This window comes from Chiloscyllium plagiosum, chromosome 30 (assembly GCF_004010195.1).
Source record: "Chiloscyllium plagiosum isolate BGI_BamShark_2017 chromosome 30, ASM401019v2, whole genome shotgun sequence".
Taxonomy (NCBI): domain Eukaryota; kingdom Metazoa; phylum Chordata; class Chondrichthyes; order Orectolobiformes; family Hemiscylliidae; genus Chiloscyllium; species Chiloscyllium plagiosum.
The window spans coordinates 44,313,461-44,340,320 of NC_057739.1; the positions used below are offsets into that span (position 1 = coordinate 44,313,461).

The 26,860-nt window shown below is 40.6% G+C and overlaps 2 protein-coding genes across 11 annotated transcripts in view; one reads left to right on the forward strand and one right to left on the reverse strand.

The window, feature by feature from the left end:
* sptan1 (spectrin alpha, non-erythrocytic 1) overlaps window positions 1–743 on the forward strand; it is a 105,790-nt gene extending 105,047 nt beyond the window's left edge. For all 10 annotated transcript variants that reach the window (XM_043720583.1, XM_043720580.1, XM_043720586.1 and 7 more), the window contains 2 exons: window positions 72–219; window positions 445–743. In XM_043720583.1, coding sequence (XP_043576518.1) covers window positions 72–219; window positions 445–570 — 274 coding nt within the window. In that variant the 3' untranslated portion in view covers window positions 571–743. The remainder of the gene's footprint in view (window positions 1–71; window positions 220–444) is intronic.
* Window positions 744–1,116: 373 nt separating this feature from the next.
* The window catches only part of dync2i2 (dynein 2 intermediate chain 2), a 58,701-nt gene continuing 32,957 nt past the window's right edge, over window positions 1,117–26,860 (reverse strand). The window contains exons 4-8 of the mRNA XM_043720591.1: window positions 10,556–10,665; window positions 7,559–7,726; window positions 3,891–4,117; window positions 2,247–2,404; window positions 1,117–1,548 (exon numbers count right to left, since the gene is read on the reverse strand). Coding sequence (XP_043576526.1) covers window positions 1,310–1,548; window positions 2,247–2,404; window positions 3,891–4,117; window positions 7,559–7,726; window positions 10,556–10,665 — 902 coding nt within the window. The 3' untranslated portion in view covers window positions 1,117–1,309. The remainder of the gene's footprint in view (window positions 1,549–2,246; window positions 2,405–3,890; window positions 4,118–7,558; window positions 7,727–10,555; window positions 10,666–26,860) is intronic.

Below are 26,860 nucleotides of genomic sequence, written 5' to 3' on the forward strand. Positions count from 1 at the left end.
GGGTTTCTATTTTAGAAAAAGTGGGGAAACATTTGTTTCTTGTAGTAACGTTTGCTTCACTTGGATTGCAGAGATGGATATGTGTCACTACAGGAATACATGGCCTTCATGATCAGCAGAGAAACTGAAAACGTCAAGTCTAGTGAGGAGATCGAGAGTGCTTTCCGTGCCCTCAGCTCCGAAGGAAAACCATTTGTCACACGTGAAGAACTCTATCAGGTAATGCAGTAACTGTTGAAAGGTTATATTATGGACTTTTCCTTACTACAACAAATGAATGGAGACTTATTGAGGAGTAAAATGCTGCATCTTGCAATTCAATGTTATTGATGACTTTAGTCCAACAACTATGGATATCACTGTTTTAGGAGCTGACTGCTTAAGATTAGATGTGTACATTAAATGGTATTACCAATAATGTATTCCATTTTGTTTTGTTTCTAGAACCTGTCAAGGGAGCAGGCTGATTACTGCCTCTCTCACATGAAGCCATACACAGATGGCAAAGGCAGAGAGATTCCTTCAGCCTTCGACTATGTGGAATTCACACGATCGCTATTTGTGAACTAGATGCTACCAAAATCAATGTGTTATCTGCTATTGTTAGCTCTGCATGTCTATGTCTAATCTTTGTGCAACTATAAATTGTCACTTCAGTAAAATGGCTTGCTTGTGTGGTTTGCTTGGAATTTTTTATTACTATGATTGCAGTGTGCTCAATAAACACTACTAATTCAAACTGGTCTATGATTTATAGTTGCTAATTGCCATACTGATATCATTCTACATTCATCTATCCCCTAGCTCTTTCAACAGATTAACAAATTATGGTACTACTGTGCAAACACTTGAATGCTGATAAAGTGAGAAATAAATCCTGGTCCATGCAGTTCCTCCCTGAAAGTACACAATATTTCTTCACTGGTTAGCTGTACCGCAAATGCAGTTGTTTGTGGTTAATCTCACTGTTAATGACATTCCTTAGTAGCAACTATTGTGGAGCCATTTGTTTCATCCACAATTGGCTTAAGTAGCTTGATCAATTACTTTTACTGCAACAGAGTTCATCTGCAATGCTGCTAGATATTTCCCCATCCAAAAGAAAAACTTTGTGGATTAAGTAATTTATTTTTATTTCTCAATTTACAATTCATGCAATAAACAAATGTATTTCTCATTCCTCTAGTGTTAAACTTGAAAAGTAGCGAAATAGTAAAGCATTTTTTAAATAACCCATATTTATACAAACTAAACACTGAGTGGAAAGTTCCTCCAGCTCTACTTCAGAAATTCACTAGCCAATCACTGGTCACTCTACTGCTTCAGTGGCAAGCTGTTCAAGTAGAGAAATTTCCCTTGGTCCTTCCTTCGTCAGTTCAGCACTCAGCTGCCAGATTTTCACACTTCCTTCTGCATTACCAGCTGCAAGCAGCTCAGGTTGCTTGGGGTTAAATGCCAAACAGTAAACTGGTTTCCTTTCTGTAGTCTGCTCAATAGAGACTGCAGGGCAGAGAGAGCTGTGCCCAAGGTCAAAGATCAACACCGTTCCTGTAGGGGAATAAAAGTTAGTCAGTCTTTTTTAAAAAAAAAATCCTCCACCTAATAACATTTTTCCATCAACCATTTCAGATAAGAATAAACTGGAAAGAATAAATCAGTGTAATTCTAGTCCTTATTGAAATCAATATTTCAAACTGGAGTAATGTCAATTTCCACTGACAATGGCCCAGTTTTATGGCAATTGTTTCATGAATGCTTATAAGGTTGTGTATTTTATACAATAGCTTGAATTATATGAACATCCCACCACTGAGTCAAAGCTGATTATTTATCCTGGGAGTTTCGTATCTAGTCAAAGGTTACTCCACAAGCAACATTTTAACGACCACTCCTCATTGGAGACAGAATTCCAGAATTTACCATCAAGGCAGCTGAAGACACATTTAAGAATGATGGAGTGGTGAATGTCACATTGCAGAAATGAAAAGAGTGCAGTATTCTCAGAGGTCAAAAGGAACAAGGCTGAGAATTTAAAATGAAAGCATTGTCAGATCAAGTAACCTAACATAGCTACCACAGGAACTAATGGGTAAACAGACCTTGGTGTAAAAGAAAGACATGCACTCATTGTGTGACACTAGTATTAATCGAGAGATTACTAAACTGCAAATTCTTAAACTGGAGCTCAACTCCTTAAATTATCCAACAAATCCAAATCCAGGACTTCAATGCTGCTCCCAGCTTACCCTCTCCAGTGGCTGCAGCAAAGACTAGAGGTCGAACAAAGGACCAGCTAACGCTGAAGAGGTAACTCTGACATAACTGAAGAGATAGAATTGGTTCAGCCTGCAACATGGAATAAAGGTGTACATGCCCATCAGTGCCAGCAGTGAGGAAGAGGTTCCTGTGAAAACATACATTGACCAGTTATGTAGCAGATAATATTAAAATTTAATAGCATTGTTCAAATTTGGGTGAGAAAACTGGCAATGCTATCATGTCTTTCACAATCTCAAGTGGCCCACAGTGCTTTACAGCTAATTAAGTACCTTTGAAGTATAATCACTGAATGTCGGTGTACTTACATAAACACTTTTTCATATCAATTAAGGGGAAAGCAATGGTCTCGTGGCATTGTTACTAGACTATTAATTCAGAGACCCAATTAAGGTTCTGAATAGTAAGGTTTAAACTCCATCATGACAGATAGTTGTACTGGAATTCAATAAAATCTGGAATTAATAAACTAAGGATGCATGTGGTTCACGAATGTCCTTTAGGGCTGTCATTACCCAGTCTGGCCTGTATGTAACTCCAGACCACTAATGTGGTTGACTCTTAACCGCCCAATTAGGAATAGGCAATAAATGCCAGTGACACCCACATTCCCTGAAAAACAAATCATGGGAAGATTGGTATCACAGTAATGTCATTCGTAAACCAGAGGCCCAGGCTAATGTCCTGGAGATGTGGTTACAAATCCCATCATGTTAGCTCAGGAATTTAAAATGCAATTTATTAAAACATGGGTTTGAAATCTGGTCTTTGTAATAGCAATCATGAAACCATCATTAAGTGCTGTTAAGACCCACCCAATTCACTAACGTCCTTTAGAGAAGAAATCTGCTATCTGGCCTATGCAGCTCCAGACCTACAACAATATGGTTTACCCTCAATTGCCCTGAGCTGAGCAAACTACTTAGCTGAAGGGCAATTCAGCATGGCAACAAACATTGGCCTTGCTGGCTACACCCATATCCTTTTAATGAACAAAAAAATGTACCAAAATAGCTTGTATACAGCAAGGTTCTACAACTGTAATTATGTAATTCAGTTTGTAATGTAGGTTGAAGGATAAATATAGACACAGGATGCTAAGAAATCCCCACCTCTTCAAGATAATGCCATTCAATCTTTTACATCCACTTGAAAGAGCAACATTTTAATCCGAAGATCAGCACTTGGTCAGCACTGCAATGGAGTTCTCCCACCCCGACAAAAGGGCTGCAGAATTTCTACAAAAACCCTCTGGAAAGTGAATTCAAAGAGTGAAAGTACACTACCACTTTAATAGGAAGGAGCAGGGTCACAACTTTGTGTCATATAAAATTAGAAGATAGATGTGATGAGGTGGTTTCATTGTTTTGCCATCCCAACAGTGGACTTCTAGAACAGGTTGTCAGTTTATACACTGGATGCCATTTTGCTGAATTGCTTCAAGGCAGAGCTGAATCAAATTCTAACTAAGGCAAAGACCTCCTTGTACAAAAATTGGGTACTGCAAAGATTCAGCATTAATTACATTTGATCATGTAAGAGCCACCTCAGATGATTTTCCCATTCCCTCTACCATAGTTCTTTAGCCGTCTTATCATTGTTCATATACTGACCTGTGGAATGGTGAGCAATCAACAGCATGGACTGGACCACAGTGTGGAGAAAAGGTGAACTGAGCTGGGGCCTTCAATGGAACGGTGCCAGAGCTCAATGTTGCACGAGTCAGAACTTCTGTTGAACACTTCAACACATAACCACCTTCTACACCAGCAATGAATACAGTCTTATCCAGGTGAGAAAAGGAGAGAGAGGTCACACCAAACAAACTGTCTTCACGAGCCTGTGGATGATTTAACATAAATAGTGACAAAGAAAGTGTGAAACAAAAGTATACATTGTGCATCTGACAAGTTCCATGCGTACAATACATAGTAGGAACACAGAAGGAATCTATTCAAGTACTTTGAACAGTGGGCTAGCAGATTCAATGAGCTAACATCTAATTCTATATGCTGGCTTCTCCTGCTTTATCTTAATAGCACTGGCTAACAAAAAAAGTCAATCTCACCTGCGTGCTCACTCTTAATAGTTCACTGCTCATTGGGAGGCCAAAACAAAACTGTGGAAGGTGGGATTAGATTGGGTTGGGATATCTGGTCAGCATGGATGAGTTGGACTGAGGGGTCTGTTTCCGTGCTGTACATCTCTATGACACTAATATAGCATCTAATACTCTCTGGCGGTAACCAATCAGATAGATTTACAACCCTTTCGGTGACACCATTTCTCTTCAACTCAGTCCTAAATCCCTGAACATTTAGCCTCATTGACAACTGGAAACAATCCTTAAGGGCTGAGAAGTGAATGAATCTCTCAGCATCTACACTATCAAGTCTTTTCAGAATCTTTCATATCTTAATGTGATCACCTACTATCCTTCCCAGCTCCAGAAAATACAAATCCAATTTACTCATTTTTACATCATAGGACAAATCACTTATCCCATGGACTAACTTAGTCAACCCTCACTGTACTGCCTCAACTCTAAGCATCATAGGACAAATCACTCATCCCATGGACTAACTTAGTCAACCCTCACTGTACTGCCTCAACTCTAAGCATCTCGTTTTATGAGTGATATAATTCCGCAGGTCTGGCAGCATCCAGAGAAATAAACAAGTTAATGTTGAGTTCAATATATTTCTTAGGAAGTACATTTTGAAGATCTGAAAAGATTCTGAAGAGAACCATTCACACCTCTCCAGCATCTGATTATTTTGCTTTTATCATAGTTCTTTACTGCATTCTCAGCAAAATCCGATACAATTTCAGGAAGATTTTTCTTTATCATTTTATTCTCCAATCTCCATTGCAATGAAAGAAAACAAACTAGTTGTCTCGTTAATAACTACCCAAGCATCTGAAGCAAGAGGAGGAGAGAGGATTACTACTACCCAGTAAATTACGACCTTAGTCTCAGGTTTGTGACTTCCCCACAAAAACTCTTCAGTTGGCCAAAGGTATATTGGAGGCAATGATGAATTTTATGATCTATGTCTTTCTTCACTGAGAGGAAGCTTCTGAGATGTAGAAAATGATCCACAATATCCAGGATCTCACTACTGATCGTTAAATCAATGAAGGAGGTGGTGGAGATGAGAGGAGATGTGCTGAGAGTGCTGGTTGGAAGAAGATCTTAATTTTCTGGGTGTTCAGTGAGAGGCCTGTTTTTCCTTATGCTTTGGAGAAGGAATTGATAATGGACTCGGGCTCAAATTCTGAATCAATGTGCACTTAAATGTAATCTGCATACCGAAGCTCAATGACTGAGGTTAGGATGACTTTGGTTTTGGATTGACAGATTTGTTGTGTAAAAATCTTCACTGCCATGACCCTGCTGTGAATAGTGCACTTGAAATTAAGCCCAGTTCTCCACAAATCATCACAAGTATGAAATATGACCAATTTAATCTCTATGACAAGAACGCCTGACCGTTATCAATGCCCTCTCTCGGACCTGGAAAAAAATTATAAATTACTAATATGCAAACTTAAAATGTAATCTCTTTAAATGCAAACACACACACATTCATCTACATATTGATCATAACAACAGACTAGTTTTTTTTGGGATAATCACTGGTGGGAAAAATAACATGCAAAAATGACTAAGTTTGTAGATCAAGTTCCAATCCAAAGGGGGATTAGGGGACTTTTAATGATGAGATCACACTGTTGTCCACTGTAGCAATCCTTCTGTAGCTGGTCAGAAGGACATAGGTCTTGGTTTAAATTTGCAATTGTTTCTTTTTTCAAAGAGTTTTCGTGTTATTTCTTCCACTAGGCGACTGAGAGTGATTTCACTTACTGATCAACTTGAAGGTCTGAGTCCCAATTGGTCTCTCTACAGTTAGAACCAATCCAAACCCTGCTGCTAAACAGATACTTCCTTTTTCTAAAGGCAACTGGTGCCATAATGCCATAAAAGCATCAAAACACAGCTTCCAGCCGAGTTATACGCTCACGTAACCATTACGTGACCAAACAGTCCCATATTTCCTTCAAACTGTTAAAAAACCGAAATCAAATATCCACTTTCCACTTTATATTTCCAAATAAAATGCTTAGTCCTTACATCGCATCTATAGATAGCATGCTAGAGATACAATATTGCAATAAGGAAGATGGATAAGAGGATTGTTGCTATCTCACAACTTTCACTTTGTTACTGAAACTATTAGAATCCAAGAACCAAAAGTTAAAGAAAACAATATTAATTCAACTAGCTAAAGCCATTAAACTTTACAAGAACTCACCACCAGTGCTGGCTTGTAAGGTTATGTAGCTAAGTGGTAACATCATGGTCTCAGTGACAAATCGACATTTCTTTGGCTCCTAATGAACCAAGATGGTTAATATTCAATAGTACATCTTGGATTACTGCAAACTGGCTTAGTTCAGATTTCCTAGTTTAATTGGAGGGGTTAACTTCAAGGCTTGACATCAGTTTTCTTGGATATATCTCAGGTTAATACCTTGTAGGAGTTATAGAGTTATTGATTCATACAGCACAGCATTTATCCGCATTAAATTCGTTGGCCACTCCTCGGCCAAGTTGACCCACATCCCATTGTACTCTTAGATAACCTTCCTCACTGTCCACTGTACAAGCAATTTTGGGGTCATCTGCAAACTTACTAACAATGCCTCCTATATTTTCATCAAAATCATTTATATAAATGATGAACAACAGTGGACCCAACACAAATCCTTCTGGCATACCACTGGACACAGGTCTCCAGTCTAAGCAACAATCCTTTACCACCACTCGTTCTCCGATCATCAAGCCACTTTTGTATTCAACTGGGTAGCTCTTGCTGGATCCCATATGATCTAACCCTACTAATCAGTCTGCCAGGTGGAACCCTGTCAAAGACCTTGCTAAAGTCCATGTTGACAACGTCTACTGCTCTGCCTTCACCTATCTACTTAGTCACCTCTTCAAAAAACTCAAATTTGAGAGACACGATTTCCCACGCACAAAAGCCATGCTGTCTCAACTCTCATTAGTTATACACAAAATATACATAATGCTTTATCTCAGCATCAGTTTTGACTTATTAAGGCTATGGACCTTCTAGCATCATTATGGAGGATGTTTAAGTTTATGTAGCTGTGGTATTATAGATATGTCATCAATGTGATATCCTTAACCTGCTTGAACAGACTATCTCTGAATCTACATTAGACACACCCAACTCAGTTTACAAAGCCTATTCACCTTGTGGAGTTTGAGATTACGCGGCATCTGCTGAACGATCAGGGCAAATCCATCCTGCAGTACTAGCCGACCTCTCCCATCCATTTGCCATATCAGAATTTTCCCATCAGTGCTTGCACTCAGAACATTAATTCGGTTGCTGCGGCTTAAACTTTGGATCCAATGCACCTGTTTTGGGGGAAAAAAAAACATAGTTTTGCTTTAAAACTCAAATATTTGATGAAAGCAACATGTTCTTCCTTCTTTTTATCTCCTGATCATTCTTCAGTCCCAGCTTTCACCCCCTTCCCCAAAATCTAGACACTGGATAGTGAGTGATGATCATTCCCCTTATGTTAGCTTGTCAAATACTACACCCCAGGATCAATCATCCTTAAAAATTAATTGAATATGCCTAACATGTTGTAGATTCACTGATGTAGTCTTTCTCCCACCTCTTACACATCCAAAATAACACCTTGAGGGTAACAATAGATCATCCTTACATGAGAAGCTGCATCTTTGATTCATTACTTAAATTATAAAAAAGGAACGGAGGATAAATTGTTGGAGCGTACCAGGATAGACAGGTTTAGGAGTCGTCGAGAAGGTAGACAGGGTGAGCGAAAGGAGAAAAAAAAAGAGAGGGGTCAAGTAAAGATACTGTATTTATGACACTAGCTGTACTAGTGTTGAAATAGTCAATGTATTTAAAATTATAAAAACAGAAAATTGTGAAAGTAGAGAAACCTTTGATGAAAGGTCATAAACCTGTATTGTCAACTGCACAAATGTCTCTCCACAGAGATTGCCTGACCTGCCGAGAGAAAATGCTAGAATTATTTTTCAACACTTGTTTTTATTCTGAAGTTCCAGCATCTATAGCATTTAGCTTTTCTGTTAAAATGATCACTGATCACCATTCTGCCTTAGTCCATGCTGAAACCCTCCATACCTTCTGACCTTCAGGGTCAGACCATCCTCATGCTTCCCTTCAGGTAGCCTCTCAAATTTGAACACACAATCCACAAACCAAGTTCTAACTCATACCAAGTCCTCTTTAATTATCACCCCCATGCTCACTGACCTACACTGTTTCACGATGCAATAGTATCTCAATTTGAAAATCCTGAACTCGTTTGCAAATCCATCCACTGCCTCAACATCCACTGTCTCAATAGCCTTCTCCAGACCAACTCTCTCAGGCGTCTGTAGTTCTCAGATTCTGAATTCTTATATATCCCCCACTACGTTATTGTTCCATCAACGGTGCCCAAGCTTTTAGTTGTCTAATGTAATGCCCTCTGTAAACCTCTAACTCTCTTTTTCCTCCTTACTGGGAAAAACTAAGCTGTCCAACATCTCTCAAGAATATTTTGTCATTAACCAAGAGTCTTTGTGTGTGCCCAAATGGAAGAGGGGAAGGAGAAAAGGAATAATCAGCAAGTGGTGCACCCACAATGTCTGACTGAATAATGGATGAGGAGAAGGATTAATAAAAGTTTAATCCCAGGATCACTATTTTAGTGAAGTAGCAATCGTGTGCCCACAAAAGCCCTCTGGCTTGGACCAATAGGCTGAGACTCCCCATCCTCAAAGTTATCTCTTATTAAAAATGAATGATCTCAGAATTTAGCAAAAGCAAAATACTGATGTTGGAAATCCTAAATAAATAAAACAGAAAATTCTGGAAAACACTCAGCAGCTTGGTCAGGACATGTGGGTGAGAAGCAGGTTAATGCTTCAAGTCAATAACTTACTTCCAGACTTGGAAGCAGTTAGACATCCAATAAGTTTTAACAAACACAAACAGGGAAAAGGAGGGAGGGTGAGGGAAAGAACAGAGGCAAAAACCTGTGATATAGAATAAGAGAGATTAAGTGACAAATGGAATCATGGTGCAACCCAGAAGTGGACAAACAATCAAACACATGAAAAGGTGTATCTAGAGAAACCAAAAACGACAACAGCAGAAAGTGTCATTGCCAACAACTGCTGTTGAAAAACATGTGGCATAGTCTACGATGTGAAATTGTTGAACCCTCAATACTGATATCGGAAAGCTACAAAGTACTCATTGAAACCCAAGGTGCTGTTCCTTGAACTTCTATTTGGGTTCCATTGGAACAGTTTAGGAGGTCGAGGACATAACCGTCAGAGCAAGTGTGGCATGTAGAATGAAACAGACAAATCAGAAATTCCCAGTTAGTGTGTTCAAACCAGGAAGCGATTGTAGCACCCAATACATTTCTCAAATACCAGGAAAGGCACTGGCTACAGTAACAGAATAAGAACTGCAGAATACTTCCCAAAATAGAGGTTAAATAACTTCTCAAAATCCCATTCAACGTTTTTAGTTACTCAGATCAACAAATCATCTCAAAATAGGATAACAGGAACAGGAAGCCATTCAGCCCATTGAGGCTGTTCTGCCACTCAATTAGATCATAGCTAATTTTCATCTTAACTCCATCCAACTGCAAACTCTGACTGAACAAATCTACAAACCTGCAGTCTTGGCCAGGCTGTAACTGCTGTTGACATCTATCCAGTTCACAATGAGGTAATCTGAGTTAGGTGTACATCTTAAAAGGCTGCTTTCATATTGTTTTAGTTGTTGAAGCAGTCTGAGTCATGTTTTTCCTCAATGACAGTTATGCTTGAATGGAAATTAGATCCAAATTTCCAATTAGCCATTGTTATGCTGCTGGGAACATGCTATAAATTTTCCTCAGTTCACATTTGCTACACATTAATGATTGAGAATCTCAAAACAAATGAGCAGCATCCCTGTGCAATAGAGTGAATTACAATACATCGAGATGCTTCAGAATAGCCTTCCAATGGCAGCACATAAATTATGACAATGTAAATGGGTATCTGGAGGGGAAAGGGTAGAAGAACAGGAGATAGACATTTTATCAGCAATTATCCTATGGATTTCACATGGTGAAAATTATTTTGAACCAGACAAGGGAAGATCAGAAGGATCAGAATAATCAAAACTAAGGCTTTTACCTGATAAACTGGCTCACGGTGGGTGTCCTCAGACATTCCTGATCGAGCAATTAAAGGGTCATCTGTTTTACTGCTGTTCCACACTAAAACTTCTCCATTGTAAAGACCACCTGCACAGCACATGGTAGAAAGCAAAGCTTTATACAATCGTTCAGAAGTAATTAACAGAAGCGAGACATGCTGCCATGTCATCCACTCTTCAGGACAGATGCAAGAATGCCAAATTTGAAAAGGCACAATCCTTTATACTGCATGATAAATAGGTAATCTATGGTTGAATATCTGACTGGTTACCACTTTCAGACCAGAAATGCCTTAAATTTACCTGGAATTTTTTATTTTTTTCATTCCTGGAATGTGGTCGTCACTGGCCGGACCAGCATTTTGTTGCCCATCCCTAACTGCCCAGAGGGCAGTTAAGAGTTAACCACACTGCAGTGGGTCTGGTGTCGCATGTAGGCCAGACTAAGTAAGAATGGCAGGTTTCCTTCCCTAAAGGACAATAGCAAACCCTTGGGCTTTTGCTGACAATTGGCAATGATCTTGTGGTGAAATAACTCCACAGAGGCTTGTATTCTGTCACCAAGTCACCCTTGATTTACATTTGGATAGTCTTTGACACTGGCCCAGTTCCCTCAGAGACAGCTCTCACTGTTAGAATGCCTGACACGTATCTTTACATCTGTTAGCCAGGGCTCCCTCTTTGGTCCAGATTATCAGCCTCTTTGGGCAATTCATATTCTATGAGGTCCACTTGGATGACCTCATTACAATCACTACATTCCTCCCCCTCTGAATTCAACAATATAGACCAATCTTTTATCTTGTAGTGCCTTCAGGGGCATTTTAGCACTGGGTGAGGTTCCCCCAACGCTGTGTCAGGTACAGGCAACGTATAAAACACAGGAGTTAACCTCTTACGTCTACAGCATCTTGGGGTAAATTCATTCTCTTCTTACAGCAGCAAAGGCATTGATGCAATGAGATCTGCCATGTCCATCTCAGATTCAGAGGTCTCTTCAATGCTTGATGGAGGGCGAAAACCCATGGGTTCCAACAGCCTTTCCAAATGCTCCAAGCAGCAGGGCACATTTTGCTCCCACCTGGTTTGCGAATTCGTGGCTTTCGTGTGGCCCACGTGCTTGTTCAGAACCATCGCTCCTACCCGAACTTTATAGGTCACTGTTCCTGACCTTACATCAACTATGCCTCATACCCATGCAGGGCCATCTCTGTGGTTCCTACACCAAACTTCGTCACTTATGGTAAACTGTATCTCTCGCTTAGTTGAGTCTGGAACTGGTGGTCTTGATGCTGTTTCATCCTCCACCCAGGTCCAGAAAGATCAGATTTAACCAGATGCGGAGTTTTCTTTTCATTAGCAACTCCTTTGGATCTATCTCTGTAATTGCATGAGGGATGGTCCTATATCAATCGAGACAGTTTGGAATCTAGTGACACTGTTGGCTGTTTCTTCAAGACTGTGTTCAAAGTTTGGACTGCTCTTTCTGCCAGGCCATTGAACGCTGGATGGTGTGGAGCTGTCCTTGTATGTCAAATCTCATTCAACTTTAGGAAATTCTCAAATTCACTGCTGGTAAACAATGGCCTGTTATCTGTGACCAACACTTCCTGGAGTCTGTGTATTGCAAAAAATGTGCACAGTTTTGCTATTGTGTTCTCTTGTTTGACAAATGATCTCTGTGCACATCCAACCACTCTGAATGGGCATCTACAATGACTAAGAACATTGAACTCATAAAAGGATCTGCAAACCAAATACAGGATTTACCCAGCCATTCCCACTGATGCAGGAAAGCTGCTGATGGTAATTTCTGTCCTTCTTAGCACCCTGCCTCTCCAATGTAATTATGTCCGCATCCAAGCCTAGCCACCAGACATAAATTCTCACCAACATCTTCATTTTGGAGACCCCTAGATGACTTTGGTGGAGTTCAGCTAGTATCTGGGGGCAATCTTTGCTCAGGACAATCACTCTTACTCCCCATAATAACATGCTTCTACTGTGATCTGGTCGCTCCTCGTTCAGAAAGGTTTCAATTCTGGTAGTGACGGCCCATCACCACCAGCTGTTTCAGTTTTGCTAGGATCAGATATTTCTGCATCTGAAGTCTGATATTGTCAGCTGTGACTGGAAGCGTATCCAGAAAATTTAAAACCAATACTGACTCTTCCAATGGCAGTGCCAGTGGGGGTGTATCTGCCAGTGGGAAGCAACTCCATGCATCCACATTTGCTACCTGGCTTCCTGGATAGTATTCCAACTTGGAATTATACACACTAAGTATTAGAGTCGAGAGTGTGATGCTGGAAAAGCACAGCCAGTCAGGCAGCATCCAAAGAGCAGGAGGCTCAACATTTCAAGCGTGAGCCCTTTATCAGGAATGAGGCCTGTGGGGCTCAGAGGTAAATGGGAGTGGGATGGGGCTGAGAAGGTAGCTGAGAAAGCAACAGGTAGATGAAGGTGGGCGAAGATGATAGGAGAGAGGAGGGTGGGGTGGATAGGTATGAAGGAAGATGGACAGGTAGGACAGTTCAAAAGGACAGTGCCGAGTTGGAAGGGTGGACCTGGGATGAGGTGGGGGCAGGGGAAATGAGGAAACTAGTGAAATCCACATTGATACCATGTGGTTAGAGGGTCCCAAGACAGAAGATGAGGTGTTCTTCTTCCAGGCATTGGGTGGTAAGGGTTTGACGATGGAGGAGGCCTAGGACCTACATGTCCTTGGGAGAGTTAAAGTGTTCGGCCACGGGGACATGGGGTTGTTTTGTGCTTGTGTCCCAGAGATGTTCTCTGAAGTGCTCTGCAAGTAGGCGTCCTGTCTCCCCAATGTAGAGGGGACCACATCGGGAGTAACGGATACAGTAAATGATATGTGAGTATTAGAGCACACTACTGAATTTGGCCTGAAGCTATGGGCGGCACCCCATTGTCCTCCTTAAGTAGACCTAGTCAGGGTTTGTTACAAATTTATGTCCATAAAAGGTATTGGTGGAACTTACTGACTCCAAACATGACCAAACTTTTTCTCTATTTGGACATAATTTACACTCTGCATTAGCCCAAAGTCCTGGATACATAAGCTATTTGGCATTTCTCTCCATTGTGCCAGCTATGAGTTAATACTACCCTGATGCCAGATGGGGAGGCATCACATGTTAATGCCAGATGTTGCTTGGGATCACAGTGTGAAACACTTTAGGAGGTGTTTGTACACTGCCCTGAAAGCTATGGCTTGGCTGAATGACCATTCCTAATTCTGGAGTAGAGTGGTGCTGGAAAAGCACAGCAGTTCAGGCAGCATCGAGGAGCAGGAAAATCGATGTTTCGGGCAAAAGTCCTTCATCAGGAATACAGGCAGAGTGCCTGAAGGGACCATTCCTAAGGCTGACCTCTTTTTAAGAGTTGATGCAAAGGTGCCAGGATGGATGCCAGATTATGTATGAACTTTCTGTAATAATTCACCAGCCCTACATAGGTCAGAGGCACGTCATTAAGGTGGGGGGGGGGGGCCGGTCTGTGAACCACTGCAATCTGCGGTTGCTGCATGCAATACCCTCCACTCCAGATCCCCAAGGAAAAGAGGGAGGACTGCTGTGTAGAGAGGTCTTCACTGAGATCCCCATTACCAGAAGTAAATAGGCACACCAAGGCGAGCAGTGGAAGAAGAAGAACAGGTGGATAATGTGCAGCAGCGATCTCTACAATCACCTGCCATTTCGCTTCCCTAAAAAACATACAACATATATCTTGGAGGTGTCTCAGGTTGTGGGGCACAGGTACCTGGGGGTATTTACGGGATCCTGGGGCCAATGTGAAATTCTGTCTGGAAAGGGGTACATGCAGAGGGGATTCCACCGCACAACTGAGCATCTTCCAATTGGTGCGTAACATCAGGTAGCCTACTGCATTTGGATGGAAGACCGCCTAGGAATACCAAGTACTAACCAGGACCGAATATGCTTAGCTTCAAAAGATCAAACGAGATCGGACATTTATTTTCCAAACCAGTAAGGCATTGCGCAACAATCAACAGTTTCATCCATTAGGTTATCAATTTGTTCCAATTTTTATAGAATTCAAATTTCATTAACTGCCTAGATTTGAATCCATATCCTTAGAACATTAGAAAGGGAGACACTCTTCTTTCTACCTTTCACCCAGGGCTCCCTGATTGGACCAGGTTAACAACCCCAGGGAACTCCTATTCTATTAGGTCCACCTGGCTGACCTCATTAAAATCATCCCACATGATTATCATTAAACTCTTAATTCCAGATCATTGAATTCAAATTCCACCTTCTGCTATGGCAGGATTCAAATGCAAGTCCCCAGAACACCACCTGGGTCTCTGGATTAGTTGTCTCATGTTAATAGCATTGGTCATTGTCTACCCATTTTATTGGTACTTGAACAACAGGTGATTGACCTGGAAGAGTTAGGCACCTGAAAGATGTAAAAAACAGGTAAAGTTAGCAGTTTTATATTACTATTATACAGCAGCAACCTGAGTTCTATGTTTCATTAGTCGGATGCTGCCATTAAGCCAGAAATGTCCAGCATAACATACAGATGTGGTGGCAGAACGGTAACTAAACTAATAACCCAGAACTCCAGGTTGATGTTCTAGGAACATGGGTTAGAATCCCACCAAGTCAAAGGTAAAATTTGAATTCAACAAAACAAAGCATGATATTAAGAGCTGGTAAATGACAACCATATAGCCACTGTTGGTTGGTGTAAAAACCCATCTGGTTCACTAATATCCTTTAGGGAAGGAAATCTGCCATCCTTACACAGTCCAGCTTATATGTGACATTTGGAGACCAGCAATATGATTGACTCTTAGCTGCCTTCTGAAATGACCTAGCAAGCTGCTCAGCTCAAGGGGAAATTAGGGATGGACAACAAATGCTGGCTCAGCCAGCAATACCCACATCCCATGAATGAACCAAAAACAAAACATATGGTATATAAATGTCACTGCTAGTGCAGTGCCAAGTATGTTGGCCACACAACCCAACAACTAATGAATTGTATCAAACAAAACATTCCTTCTACTGTCTGCAGAAGATAGTGTACTAACTGTATGCAATCAGCTCATTCTTGCAAAACACACATTATGGCTAATGTTAGATGCGGTTCTGCAGTTGTTGAAAACTACATTAAAAACCAATTTAATATTGTAAGTTTGCAATAGAGATTACATATTCTGATACACTGGGTCCTCAGGAAGCTGAAAAATATGTCCAAGCATTGTGCCTTTTCTGAATTTACCAACAGTATGAGGACTGTTCATTCCCTGATGCATTGTCCACAGCAATTCCTCAACTACAGTCTGCTTGCCAACCAACCAGCACCCTTTTACTCAGAGTAGTAGGGGCATGGGACGGCCTGCCTGCAACAGTAGTAGACTCACCAATGTTAAGGGCATTTAAATGGGCATTGGACATACACACGAATAATAATGGAACGGTGTAGATTAGATGGGCATCAGATTAATTTCACAGGTCTGCACAACATCAAGGGCCGAAGGGCTGGCACTGCACTGTAACATCCTATGTTCTATTCTCAAGCAGCATAAATTAATTGAAATTTGGCCCTCTTGCATCTGGTCTGATGAGCATAACATGCAAAGCTTCAACACACGTACCTATTTACAGAATCACTGCAGGCTCTAAAAGACATTAGTGTAGGGATACTGGCTATAATTTTCCAAAATTCCCTAGATTCTGAAATATTCAAAAAGTTAGTAAATGGTACATTATTAAATCAACAAAGGTGATATAGAAAATAAAAGCAGAAGTAAGCCATTTAGCCCTTGAGCCTACTGTACTATTCAATATGAACGTGGGTGATAATCCAACTCAGTATCATCTTCCTCCTTTCTTCCTATCCTTTTGATCTCTTTAGCACCAAGAATTATATCCAACACCTTCTTGAAAACATTCAATGTTCTGGCCTCAACCGCGTTCTGGGGCAGAGAATTCCACAGACGCACCACTCTCTGGCTGAAGATATTTCTCCTCATCCCAGTCCTAAATGGCCTACCCTGCATCCTGAGACTGTGACCCCTAGTGCTGGACTCCCTGGTCTGGTTCTGTCAGCATTTTAGAGATTTCTATGAACTCCAGTGAATATAGTCTAATCGATCCAGTTTCCCTTCACACATCAGTCCTGCCACCTCAGGAATAAATCTTGTAAATCTTCACTTAAAAAAGAAGAGAAAACAAGTCATTGGGAAACTACTAGTCTCAATTATTAAGGAAGTCTCAATAAAGTTTAGAACATCATATTATGATCAGCCAAAATCAGCATGCTTTTTTTAAGTGTTTTTGCAGGATCTAACAAATGAGGCAGAACAACCAAGGAAAACAATGTAGTATACTTGGATTTTGGAGGGATATGGGCCGGATGCTGGCAGTGAGACTAGATTGGGTTGGGATATCGGGTCGGCATGGACGGGTTAGACAAAAGGGTCTGTTTCCGTGCTGTACATTCCTATGACTCTAAAGTGCAAGCAAAAAAAATTAAAAGCTTAAAAAAGCAAGAGAGATAAGGACTCATGGAGTTGAGAGTAAATATATTATGATGGTTAGATTAGATTAGATTAGATTAGATTACTTACAGTGTGGAAACAGGCCCTTCGGCCCAACAAGTCCACACCGACCCGCCGTAGCGTAACCCACCCATACCCCTATATTTACCCCTTTACCTAACACTACGGGCAATTTAGCATGGCCAATTCACCTGACTTGCATGTCTTTGTAGTGTGGGAGGAAACCGGAGCACCCGGAGGAAACCCACGCAGACACGGGGAGAACGTGCAAACTCCACACAGTCAGTCGCCTGAGGCGGGAATTGAACCCAGGTCTCTGGCGCTGCGAGGCAGCAGTGCTAACCACTGTGCCACCGTGCCGTCCACGGTGACACAGTGGTTAGCACAGTGGTTAATTGACAGGAAGGAAAGAGAAGGCCTTCTCTGGAGGTGCTCAGCATCACAGATGCCAGTCATCAAATAACCTATTAATTTCATGTGATGTCAAGAAACAGCTGTGCTGAAAATACTGCAAAGGTTATGGAACCTGATAATATTCCAGCATTAATACTGAAGACTTGTGCTCCAGAATTAGCTGAGCACCTAACCAAGCTGTTCCAGTACAACTGTAACACTTGAGAATGTGTTTAGGGTATAAGCAGGCAGGGAAAGAGTTAAATTCTGACTTTTGTGAAACAAGAGATTTGGCTGAGCATGACTCAGATCATATAAGAACTTACAGTTAACAATGGGGTGCCGGAGTCAAGGGTAATGGATTAACAACGTTGAAAAGCATTCATTATGTACAGCAATTTAACAAGATGAGGTAGCATTCAGTATGTAATGTCAATTAACTAAAGTGAAAAGTATTCATTATATCAATCCAGTTAACAAGGTTAAGAACATGAATTGTGTAACAGCAGCTGGCTTAATATTTATTGTTGATACTGGCTGACTGTAACGGTCACCCAATTAATATGTATGTTGCCTTATCTGGATGCTCCTTTCTGTAAAATGACTATATATAGTTCATTGAGAAACTGCTCAAGCAGTTCAACTGCTCCCTGCGCACATGGGCAATCGTTCTCTCTTCCTCCAGGGCCTGAATAAAGATGAAAGAGGTAAAAACCATACTGTCTCTCTGAGCATTTTGCTTTCACTGAGTGGGGGAAACGGGACGACAATATTGGCGTAGTCAGCAGGATCCAAACGAATAGTCACGATCAGTTGCCACCCAGAACATCGGTGTCTCGAGGCAGACGGGCCCACAAGTGAGATCTTGATTGAGGTTCGGGTCCTCTGCGCAGTACTGGGTGAGTTGATTTGAGGTTCAAGTCCTCCGCACTGTGTTGAGCTTCAAGCTCTGTGTTTAATTGAGATCCAAGTTTTCTGTTTAACTGGGGATCGGGTTCTCTGCATTTAAGTGGGATTTGGGTTCTCTGCATTTAAGTGAGATTTGAGTTCTCTTATGTTTAAGTGGGGTTCAAGCCCCGTGAGGAGTAAAGTGAAAAAGGGGCTAAAGTCCCTTAGTAGTGAAATCGGAGGCTCTGCAAATCTTTGTTCTGGGGGAAGAGAGTGGCTTGTATTGTGGCTCCATGTGGTCTGCTGCGAGGGCTTTCTCTTTTTAGAAGTGTAATTTCAATGAGAGGATGCAAAAAAAAAACGAGAGAATGCTGAAATTAAGGTTGTACTAATATTTGGGTTGGAAAAGGAACTTTCCTTTTAAGTTTCAGTTAAACTTTCAGTTTAAATTGTGCCATGCTGAGAGTGTATGATGTTTAAAATTTTTGCTTTGTTAAAATACTGGTTCAGAAAATCCTTTTAAATAATTGTTTTGCCTTGTTTGAATCAGGATCTCAATTCAATGTGTTTTCTGCGCTATGTAATGGGGCAGATTTCGTTTTTACATTGAAATTGTACAACATTTTATTCTTTTTTAAAATTATCAAACTTGTAACCTTAAACCAAATTGATTGAGTGGCTTGAGTGCCTGATTTGTTTTAAATTCTACAATACCTGTGTAAAAAAAAAAGTTGGGTCAATGGTCATGCTGTAGCCAGATGAGAATATTGTATTAAAATATCTTTGCTGATGTTGTGTTTTTAATGCAGAGTGTTCACATTTTGAGTTTGATGTTTTTGTTAAGATTTTAGAGAATATTAGAACTTGAGGCTGAGCTGTTTAGATTCTGTTATTTATTGTTAACAGTGGCCCCCTTCATATTGCAAATTTATTAAGAATGTTGATCTCTACCAAAGTTGCCACTGTAATTCCGACTGGTTTATTTGAGAAGTTTCATTTGGAGAAAAATATTCAGCATTTGTTTCCCATGAATATTTGAGATTTAAATCTGAACTGAAAGTGCCTCTTCAATTGCTAAAGCACAGGAAACATTTTGTTTTCTTGCTGTTCTTCATTTTCTCCAAAAGGTTTCACATTAGCCAAGTATCAATTTGTCAAAAGAAGATAATTTTTGAATAACCTGAATGAGATACCTGAGGGTTTGATTTTAGGACCATTGATTGTTGTTTGTAATTGACTGAATTGTTGAGACAGTGCAATTTAGAAGTTTATGGATTGTATAAAACTTGATAATGTCATAAATAGTGAACAGAGTAACAGACTTCAAGAATTCAAAGAATGTTGAAATAGGCAGACACAATTTAGTGTAGTTAAAGGTGTGACTGTCTTTATACTGATAACCAGCTTGGCAAGGAAGGAATGAGAGGAAATGTAAAAATACTTTCAGCAGCTTACATCTTCTTGAGAGTTTGTCTATTCACAGGTAAAGCACGCCTTCAGACCACCGCCCACCCTTCCACATCCTGATCCAACGGATTCAATCAGCTCCCCAGTCATGAGCATGAAATGTCAAGAAATTAACAAGAGGTGGTCAGTACACTTTTTGTCAGTGGCCTTCCTACAGACATTAAACCACATGAGCTTTACCTTGTCTTTCGATCATTTAAGGGATATGAAGGTTCACTGATCAAGCTAACATCACAACAGTCAGTTGGCTTTGTTACATTTAACAGCAGAGTGGGAGCCGAAGCAGCAAAGAATGCTGCGTTCACCTAGCCTGCACACTCCGATGCACTGGTATCCTCTATCAGAATCATCCCTGCCGTTATGAGGAGTGATGCAAGAACAAACTGAATTTTGTTTGCAGGTTGGACTTTACTAAAAGAGATTTTGGAAAAGTGGCATGTTTCCACTCGACTTGCAGAGGATGGAGTGCGAACTTAACTGGTGATTTTTTTTTCCACATAGTAGGATTCTTCAAATTCTAATTACTGTAACGGATCATTAAGTTTTGTTGTTATAATCATTGTATGCTGTGTGTCATTAACTTGCTTAAACACTGGCTGTCAGAGTCTGATGAAAGCTGGTAGTGCCATCTTGGTGGTTATCATGAAAAGATAAAGGGAGGGAATGAGGATGTGTAGAGGGTATAAGCAGGCAGGGAAAGAGTTAAGTTCTGAGTTTTGTGAAATAAGAGGTTCAGCTGAGCATGACTGATCAGATAAGAAAGTACAGTTAACAATGGGGTGCTGGGGGCTAGGGTAATGGGTTAACAAGGTGGAAAAGTATTCATTATGTACAGCCATTTAACAAGATGAGGTAGCATTCGGTATAAAACGTCAGTTAACAAGTTGAAAAGTATTCATTATGTGAAGCCAGTTAACAAGGTTAAGAACATGCATTGTGTAACAGCAGATGGTTTAATATTTACTGTTGATGCTTGTTGATTGTAACAGTCACCCAATTAATATGTATATTGCCTGATCTGAATGGTCCTCCCTGTAAAATGAGTATATAGTTCATTGAGAAAGTACTCTTCCCGAGAAGATCATGAACTCCTGTCGCTGTGCACATGGGCGATCGTTGTCTCTCCATCTAGGGCCTGGAATAAAAATGGAGGTAAAACAACACTGTCTCGGAGTATTTTGCTTCAACTGAGGAGGGGAAGCAGCACGACATACTGTCATCTATACAGCATCATGAAAAATGCCCAGGTATGTCATATCCTCAAACAGTAGCCAAAACCAACCTAATTCTCGATCAACCTGGTTTATTCTCGATCATCAGTAAAGCGGCATAAGGAATCATCAAAAGTGCTATTAGCACTTGTTCAGCAATAACTAGCTCACTGGTGCTCAGTTTGGGTTCCACCAAGACCACCCAGCTCTGACTTTATTCCAGCCTTGGTCCAAACAGAAGACAAAAATGCAGAACTCCAGTGGTGAGGCAAGAGCAACTGCCCTTGACAATAAAATAGTATTTATCTGGCTATGAAATTAAAGAGCCCTAGCAAAACTGAATTCAAAGGGATCAGGAAGAAAATTCTCCCCTGGTAGGACTCAGACCTAACATAGAAGAAGACGGATGTGATTGTTGGAAGTCAATCATCTCATTCCCAGACATGATTACACGATCTCTTCAGGTTAGTATTCTGGACCCAACCATCTTTACATGTTTCAGTGACTTTTGCTCCATTATAAGATTATGTGTGGGGATATTTGCTGTCAGTTGTACAATGTTCAGCAGCATTTGCAACTCCTCAGATAATGAAGGAGGCTGTATCCATATCCAGTAAGGCACGGACCATCACCAGCCTTGGGCCAAGTGGCACATAACATGCAGACTAGGCAATAATCATCTCCAACAAGGAAAAAAAAATCTAACCACCTTTGACATTCAACAGCTTTACCATTGCTGAACCTCTTGCTGTTAACATCCTGGGTATTATCACTGATCAGCTGTCTAAGTACTGTGTCTACAAGAGCAGATCAGAGGCTAAAAAGTCTGTGGTGACCAATTCACCTCCCGACTCTTCAGAACTTGTGCACCAACTACGATGCACACGTCAGGAGTGTGATGGAATAGTCTCCACTTGCTTAGTGCTCCATCCACCACCTTAAACATTCACTTTGTCCACCAATGACATACAGTGGCAGCTGTGTGCATCATTGACAATGGCAGCAATTCACTATGCCTTCACTAACAGGGCTTTCCATCAACTAGGGGGAGAACAAGGACATCAAATGCATGCTAGTGCCACCGCCTGCAAGACATTCAACATACTGACTTTGAACTATAATCTGGGCCAAAATCCTGGAACACCCTTCCGAATAGCATTATAGGTGCAAGGAGGAGCGGGCTTAACAGGCCATACGGTCTACTCATGGTCTTATCTCATTGTGTAATCCTGATTTACCAAGGATTTACAAACTGTCAAGCAACTCTACCATGTGAGGGGAATTAAGGGAGGACTCCCAACAAAGTCTGGTTAACCGAAAAACTGATGACTCAGCAAACTAGACAAATCTGAAAAACTAATTCCACACTGTAAGTAATCTAATCTAAAAGAAGTCTAATTTTTTTTTTAAAATCATACTCAGTATGTGGGTATGCTGGTAAAACCAAATGAACTGCCCATCCTCCAGTTGTCCCTTGAAAAAGCAAACATGAGCTGCTTCCTTGAACCGTTTTGATGTAGTGGTGTAGAAAATCCCACAGACCTTTTGATGGGTAGCATAATAATTGTGTTCCTGTAATAGTAATAGAGACCTAGACACTTTTGATGAAATCACTCATTAACCATCTAAATTTCAGGGAGTGCGACTTCTGGTTTGTTGAATCCCTGTTTGTAATTTAACTTAATAAGCTCATGTATCATTCTGATAAATCTGTGCTGCACACTTTAATCTTCCTAAAGTGTGGTCTCAGCATGACTTTGTGTCAATGCAATGTGGCTTCCATCTCCTCATATTCTAGTCCTCAAGCTCTAAAGGTCAACTTTCCTTTAGTCTTTTTGATTATTTTCTATAGGTAATGATATTTTAGTGATTTGCCTACCTGTCATCAGCAAACTTGGACATGTAGCATTTTATCCCATCATCTGTAAGGTTAATAAATAGTGAACAGCTGAAGCCCGAACATAGATCCTTGTAGGAGACAACTGATTACATCTTGCTAACTGAAGTACCTACTTATTACCCCAATTCTATAACTCAGTCTATTTCCGATCCAGATCAACATTTTCCTTTCAATTTTGAGAGTTTCAGCTTTAGTTAACAGTCTCTTACGAGGGAATTTATCAAATGCCTTTGGAACACTATTTAAATAATATTCACAGACATCAACCTGTTCATTATTTTAGTGACAACCTCAAAACGGTCAGTCAGGTTCATCAATCATGACCTACCATTTAAAAATCTATACTTACTTTCTCAGATGCTATAAATGCAATTTTTTAAAAAAATCATTGTTCCACCTACAAATAGTGCATTAATCTTTAATATTTTTTGAGATGCACGAAAGAAATGGTAAATATTTTCACCCATTCTTTCAGAATGCATGCACTCAAAATATTTTATTTCCAAATATTACATGATAAAATATCATTACTGACATACATAGTTAGAACTCCAAGTGCTCCCTCATTCCCTAAACATGGCACAAACAGCTAGGATAACTGGATAAAACCTTCTTCATTATTACCATAGAATCAGAAGTTGCAGACTAGAAGAAAAAACTATTAAGAGGTTTATAGAGACCAAGTGAATTCTGTGACTGCTGTAAATATATCTGCAAGAAAACAAGAAAAATACTACAAATGCCTGGGCTCAAAGGGTGGAATCATCCTACAGTTCAGATTTTCTTTCATCATTACCACAGTATTATTTTCTCATCTTATCATTCCTCCTAAACTTCAAAACGTAAAGCAACTTGCTCTTTGCAACTCTTTAATCCTCATGTTTAAAAAAATGAACTCTTCAGTTCCTCCAGAACCAACCTTCTTTCTAGCCTTTCTTTTGTTTTAAAATTAGTAGATTAATTTGTTGATTATTTTCCAACTGTGATAATATTTGGCCAGATTTTTATTTGGAAATTCCAAAAATCAGTTGACACAAAACACTTTGAACTTTTATCTCACAAATTACGAATTTGTCTGTCACTAGTATCCTCTAGTGGTAGCAAGATGTACCGCAAGGACTGTTTACAGCTTGAAAGCATTGCCTGAAGTATGGCAAAAGCATATTCAATTGAGGCATTCAAGAGGGCATTACTTTTATTTAATGAGTGATCTAATGTGCAGGAATACAGAAGAAGGGAAGGAGTTTCGCACAAGGTCAAAACGGTAGGGAACCTAATATAGACATGACCACCAAATGGCCTCCTTTTGCACCTCATTCATATTATGATTTTAAATTTATGAATCCAAATCACATACAATGAACAAATATAAAGAAACCTTCACCATTCTGGATGCAGGTTTACTCGCTGAGCTGGAAGGTTCGTTTTCAGATGTTTCATCACCATACTAGGTAACATCATCAGTGAGCCTCCAGATAAAGCATTGGTAGTATGTCCCGCTTTCTATTTGTGTGTTTATGTTTCCTTGGTGATGTTATTTCCTGTGGTGATGCCATTTCCTGTTCTTTTTCTCAGGGGGTGCTAAATGGGATCCAAATCAATGTGTTTGTCGATAGAGTTCTGGTTGGAATGCCATGCTTCCAGAAATTCTTGTGCGTGTCTGTTCGGCTTGTCCTAGGATGGATGTGTTGTCCCAGTCGAAGTGATGTCCTTCCTCATCTGTATGTAAGGATACTAGTGAGTGGGTCAAGTCTTTTTGTGGCTAGTTGATGTTCATGTATCCTGGTGGCTAGTTTTCTGCCTATTTGTCCAATGTAGTGTTTGTTACAATTCTTGCAAGATATTTTGTAAATTACAATAGTTTTGTCTGTTGTCTGTATAGGGTCTTTCAAGTTCATTAGCTGCTTTTTTAGTGTGCTTGTGGGTTTGTGATCTACCATGATGCCAAGGGGTCTGAGTAGTCTGGCAGTCATTTCTGAGATATCTTTGATGTAGGAGAGTGTGGCTAGGATTTCTGGACGTGTTTGTTCTGCTTGTTAGGGTTTGTTGCTGAGAAATCGGCGGACTGTGTTCATTGAGTGCCCGTTATTTTTGAATACACTGTATAGGTGATTTTTCTCTGCTCTTCATAGTCCCTCTGTGCTGCAGTGTGGGGTGGCTCATTGAAATAATGTTCTGATGCAGCTTCTGTGTGGATGTTGGGATGATTGCTTCTGTAGTTCAGTATTTGGTCCATATACGTTGTTTTCCTGCAGACACTGGTTTGAAGTTCCCCATTGGCTGTTCGCTTTACTGTGACATCTAGGAATGGCAGTTTGTTGTTGATTTTCTCCTCTTTAGTGAATTTTATGCCAGTAAGGGTAGTATTGACTGTCTTGAAGATTTCCTCGAATTTGTTTCTTTTAGTGATGACAAAGGTGTCATCCACGTAACAGACCCAACGTCTGGGTTGGATGGTTGGCAGAGCCGTTTATTCGAGTCTCTGCGTTACTGCCTCTGCTCAGAACCCTGATAATGGAGATCCCATAGGTGTACTGCTGGTTTGTCTGTCGGTAAGGCATAGGGGTCCAGTTGCTTGACGATATTGTCCTTGCTGAAGTTAAACATGGTTAGACCATGAGCTGAGCTGCTCTTTGAAATTCGTTATCAGAATGTAGTGTTGTTTAACTATGTTATAACTATCTTATTCCTAATTTCTTTTTTTAAGACACCAAGTAATGGTATTACTTTTCCTTTTATTCATCTTTCGTTTCGAAGATTTGTACCTAGGTACTTGTATCTAAGATAGTGCCATTAAAAGGTAGCCATTTTAAAAGCTTTTCATTGTACTCCTGTACTGGACTACACGTGACAATAAAGGATATTCTACTCTATATCTTCTGTATCCTCAAATTAAAATGTGGTCTATTAGCACATCTTTGTTTTAGCATTAGGAATACAGAGGAATCTGGATTGTCCAAATGAGATGGGCAGGCAGTATTTCATTCGGATAATTGTTTATTTGGATAACTGATTCAATGTCTCTCCTTTGGGACTCTGAAGTTTCCTTTTTCCTCGGTCTGCTTGCCTTGCTCCCCCTCTCTTTTTCAGGGTTTGTTTCTGAGCATGCACACATGCATCACTTTTTGACAAGTTCCACCTTTGTCCTGGACAGAACAATGTTGGAGAGATTACCTGGGGAAGGGTACACCCCTGGGTAAAAACAATGACTGCAGATGCTGGAAACCAGATTCTGGATTAGTGGTGCTGGAAAAGCACAGCAGTTCAGGCAGCATCTGAGGAGCAGGAAAATTGACAAAAACCCTTCATCAGGAATACATACAGAGTGCCTGAAGGATGGAGGGATAAATGAGAGAAGGGTGGGGGTGGGGAGAAAGTAGCATAGAGGACAATAGGGGAGTGGAGGTGGGGATAAAGGTGAGAGGTCAGGGGGGAAGGTGGGGGAAGGTAACAAAGATTACAATGGGAGGATGGAAGTGGGATGAAGGTGATAGGTCAAGGAGGAGGGTGAGTGGATAGGTGGAAAATAAGATAGGCAGGTAGGATAAGTCTTGGGGACAGTGCTGAGCTGGAAGTTTGGAACTGGGGTGAGATGGGGGAAGGGGAAAATGAGGAAACTGTTGAAGTCCACATTGATGCCCTGGGGTTGAAGTGTTCCGAGGCAGAAGATGAGGCGTTCTTCCTTCAGGCATCGGGTGATGAGGGAGCGGCGGTGAAGGAAGCCCAGGACATCCATGTCCTCGGCAGAGTGGGAGGGGGGAGTCAGAGCTGGTCCAGGTAAATTTACAGTCAGGGCGGAATATGTTGGTGAAGTTGATGAATTGCTCAACCTCCTCGCGGGAGCACGAGGTGGCACCAATGCAGT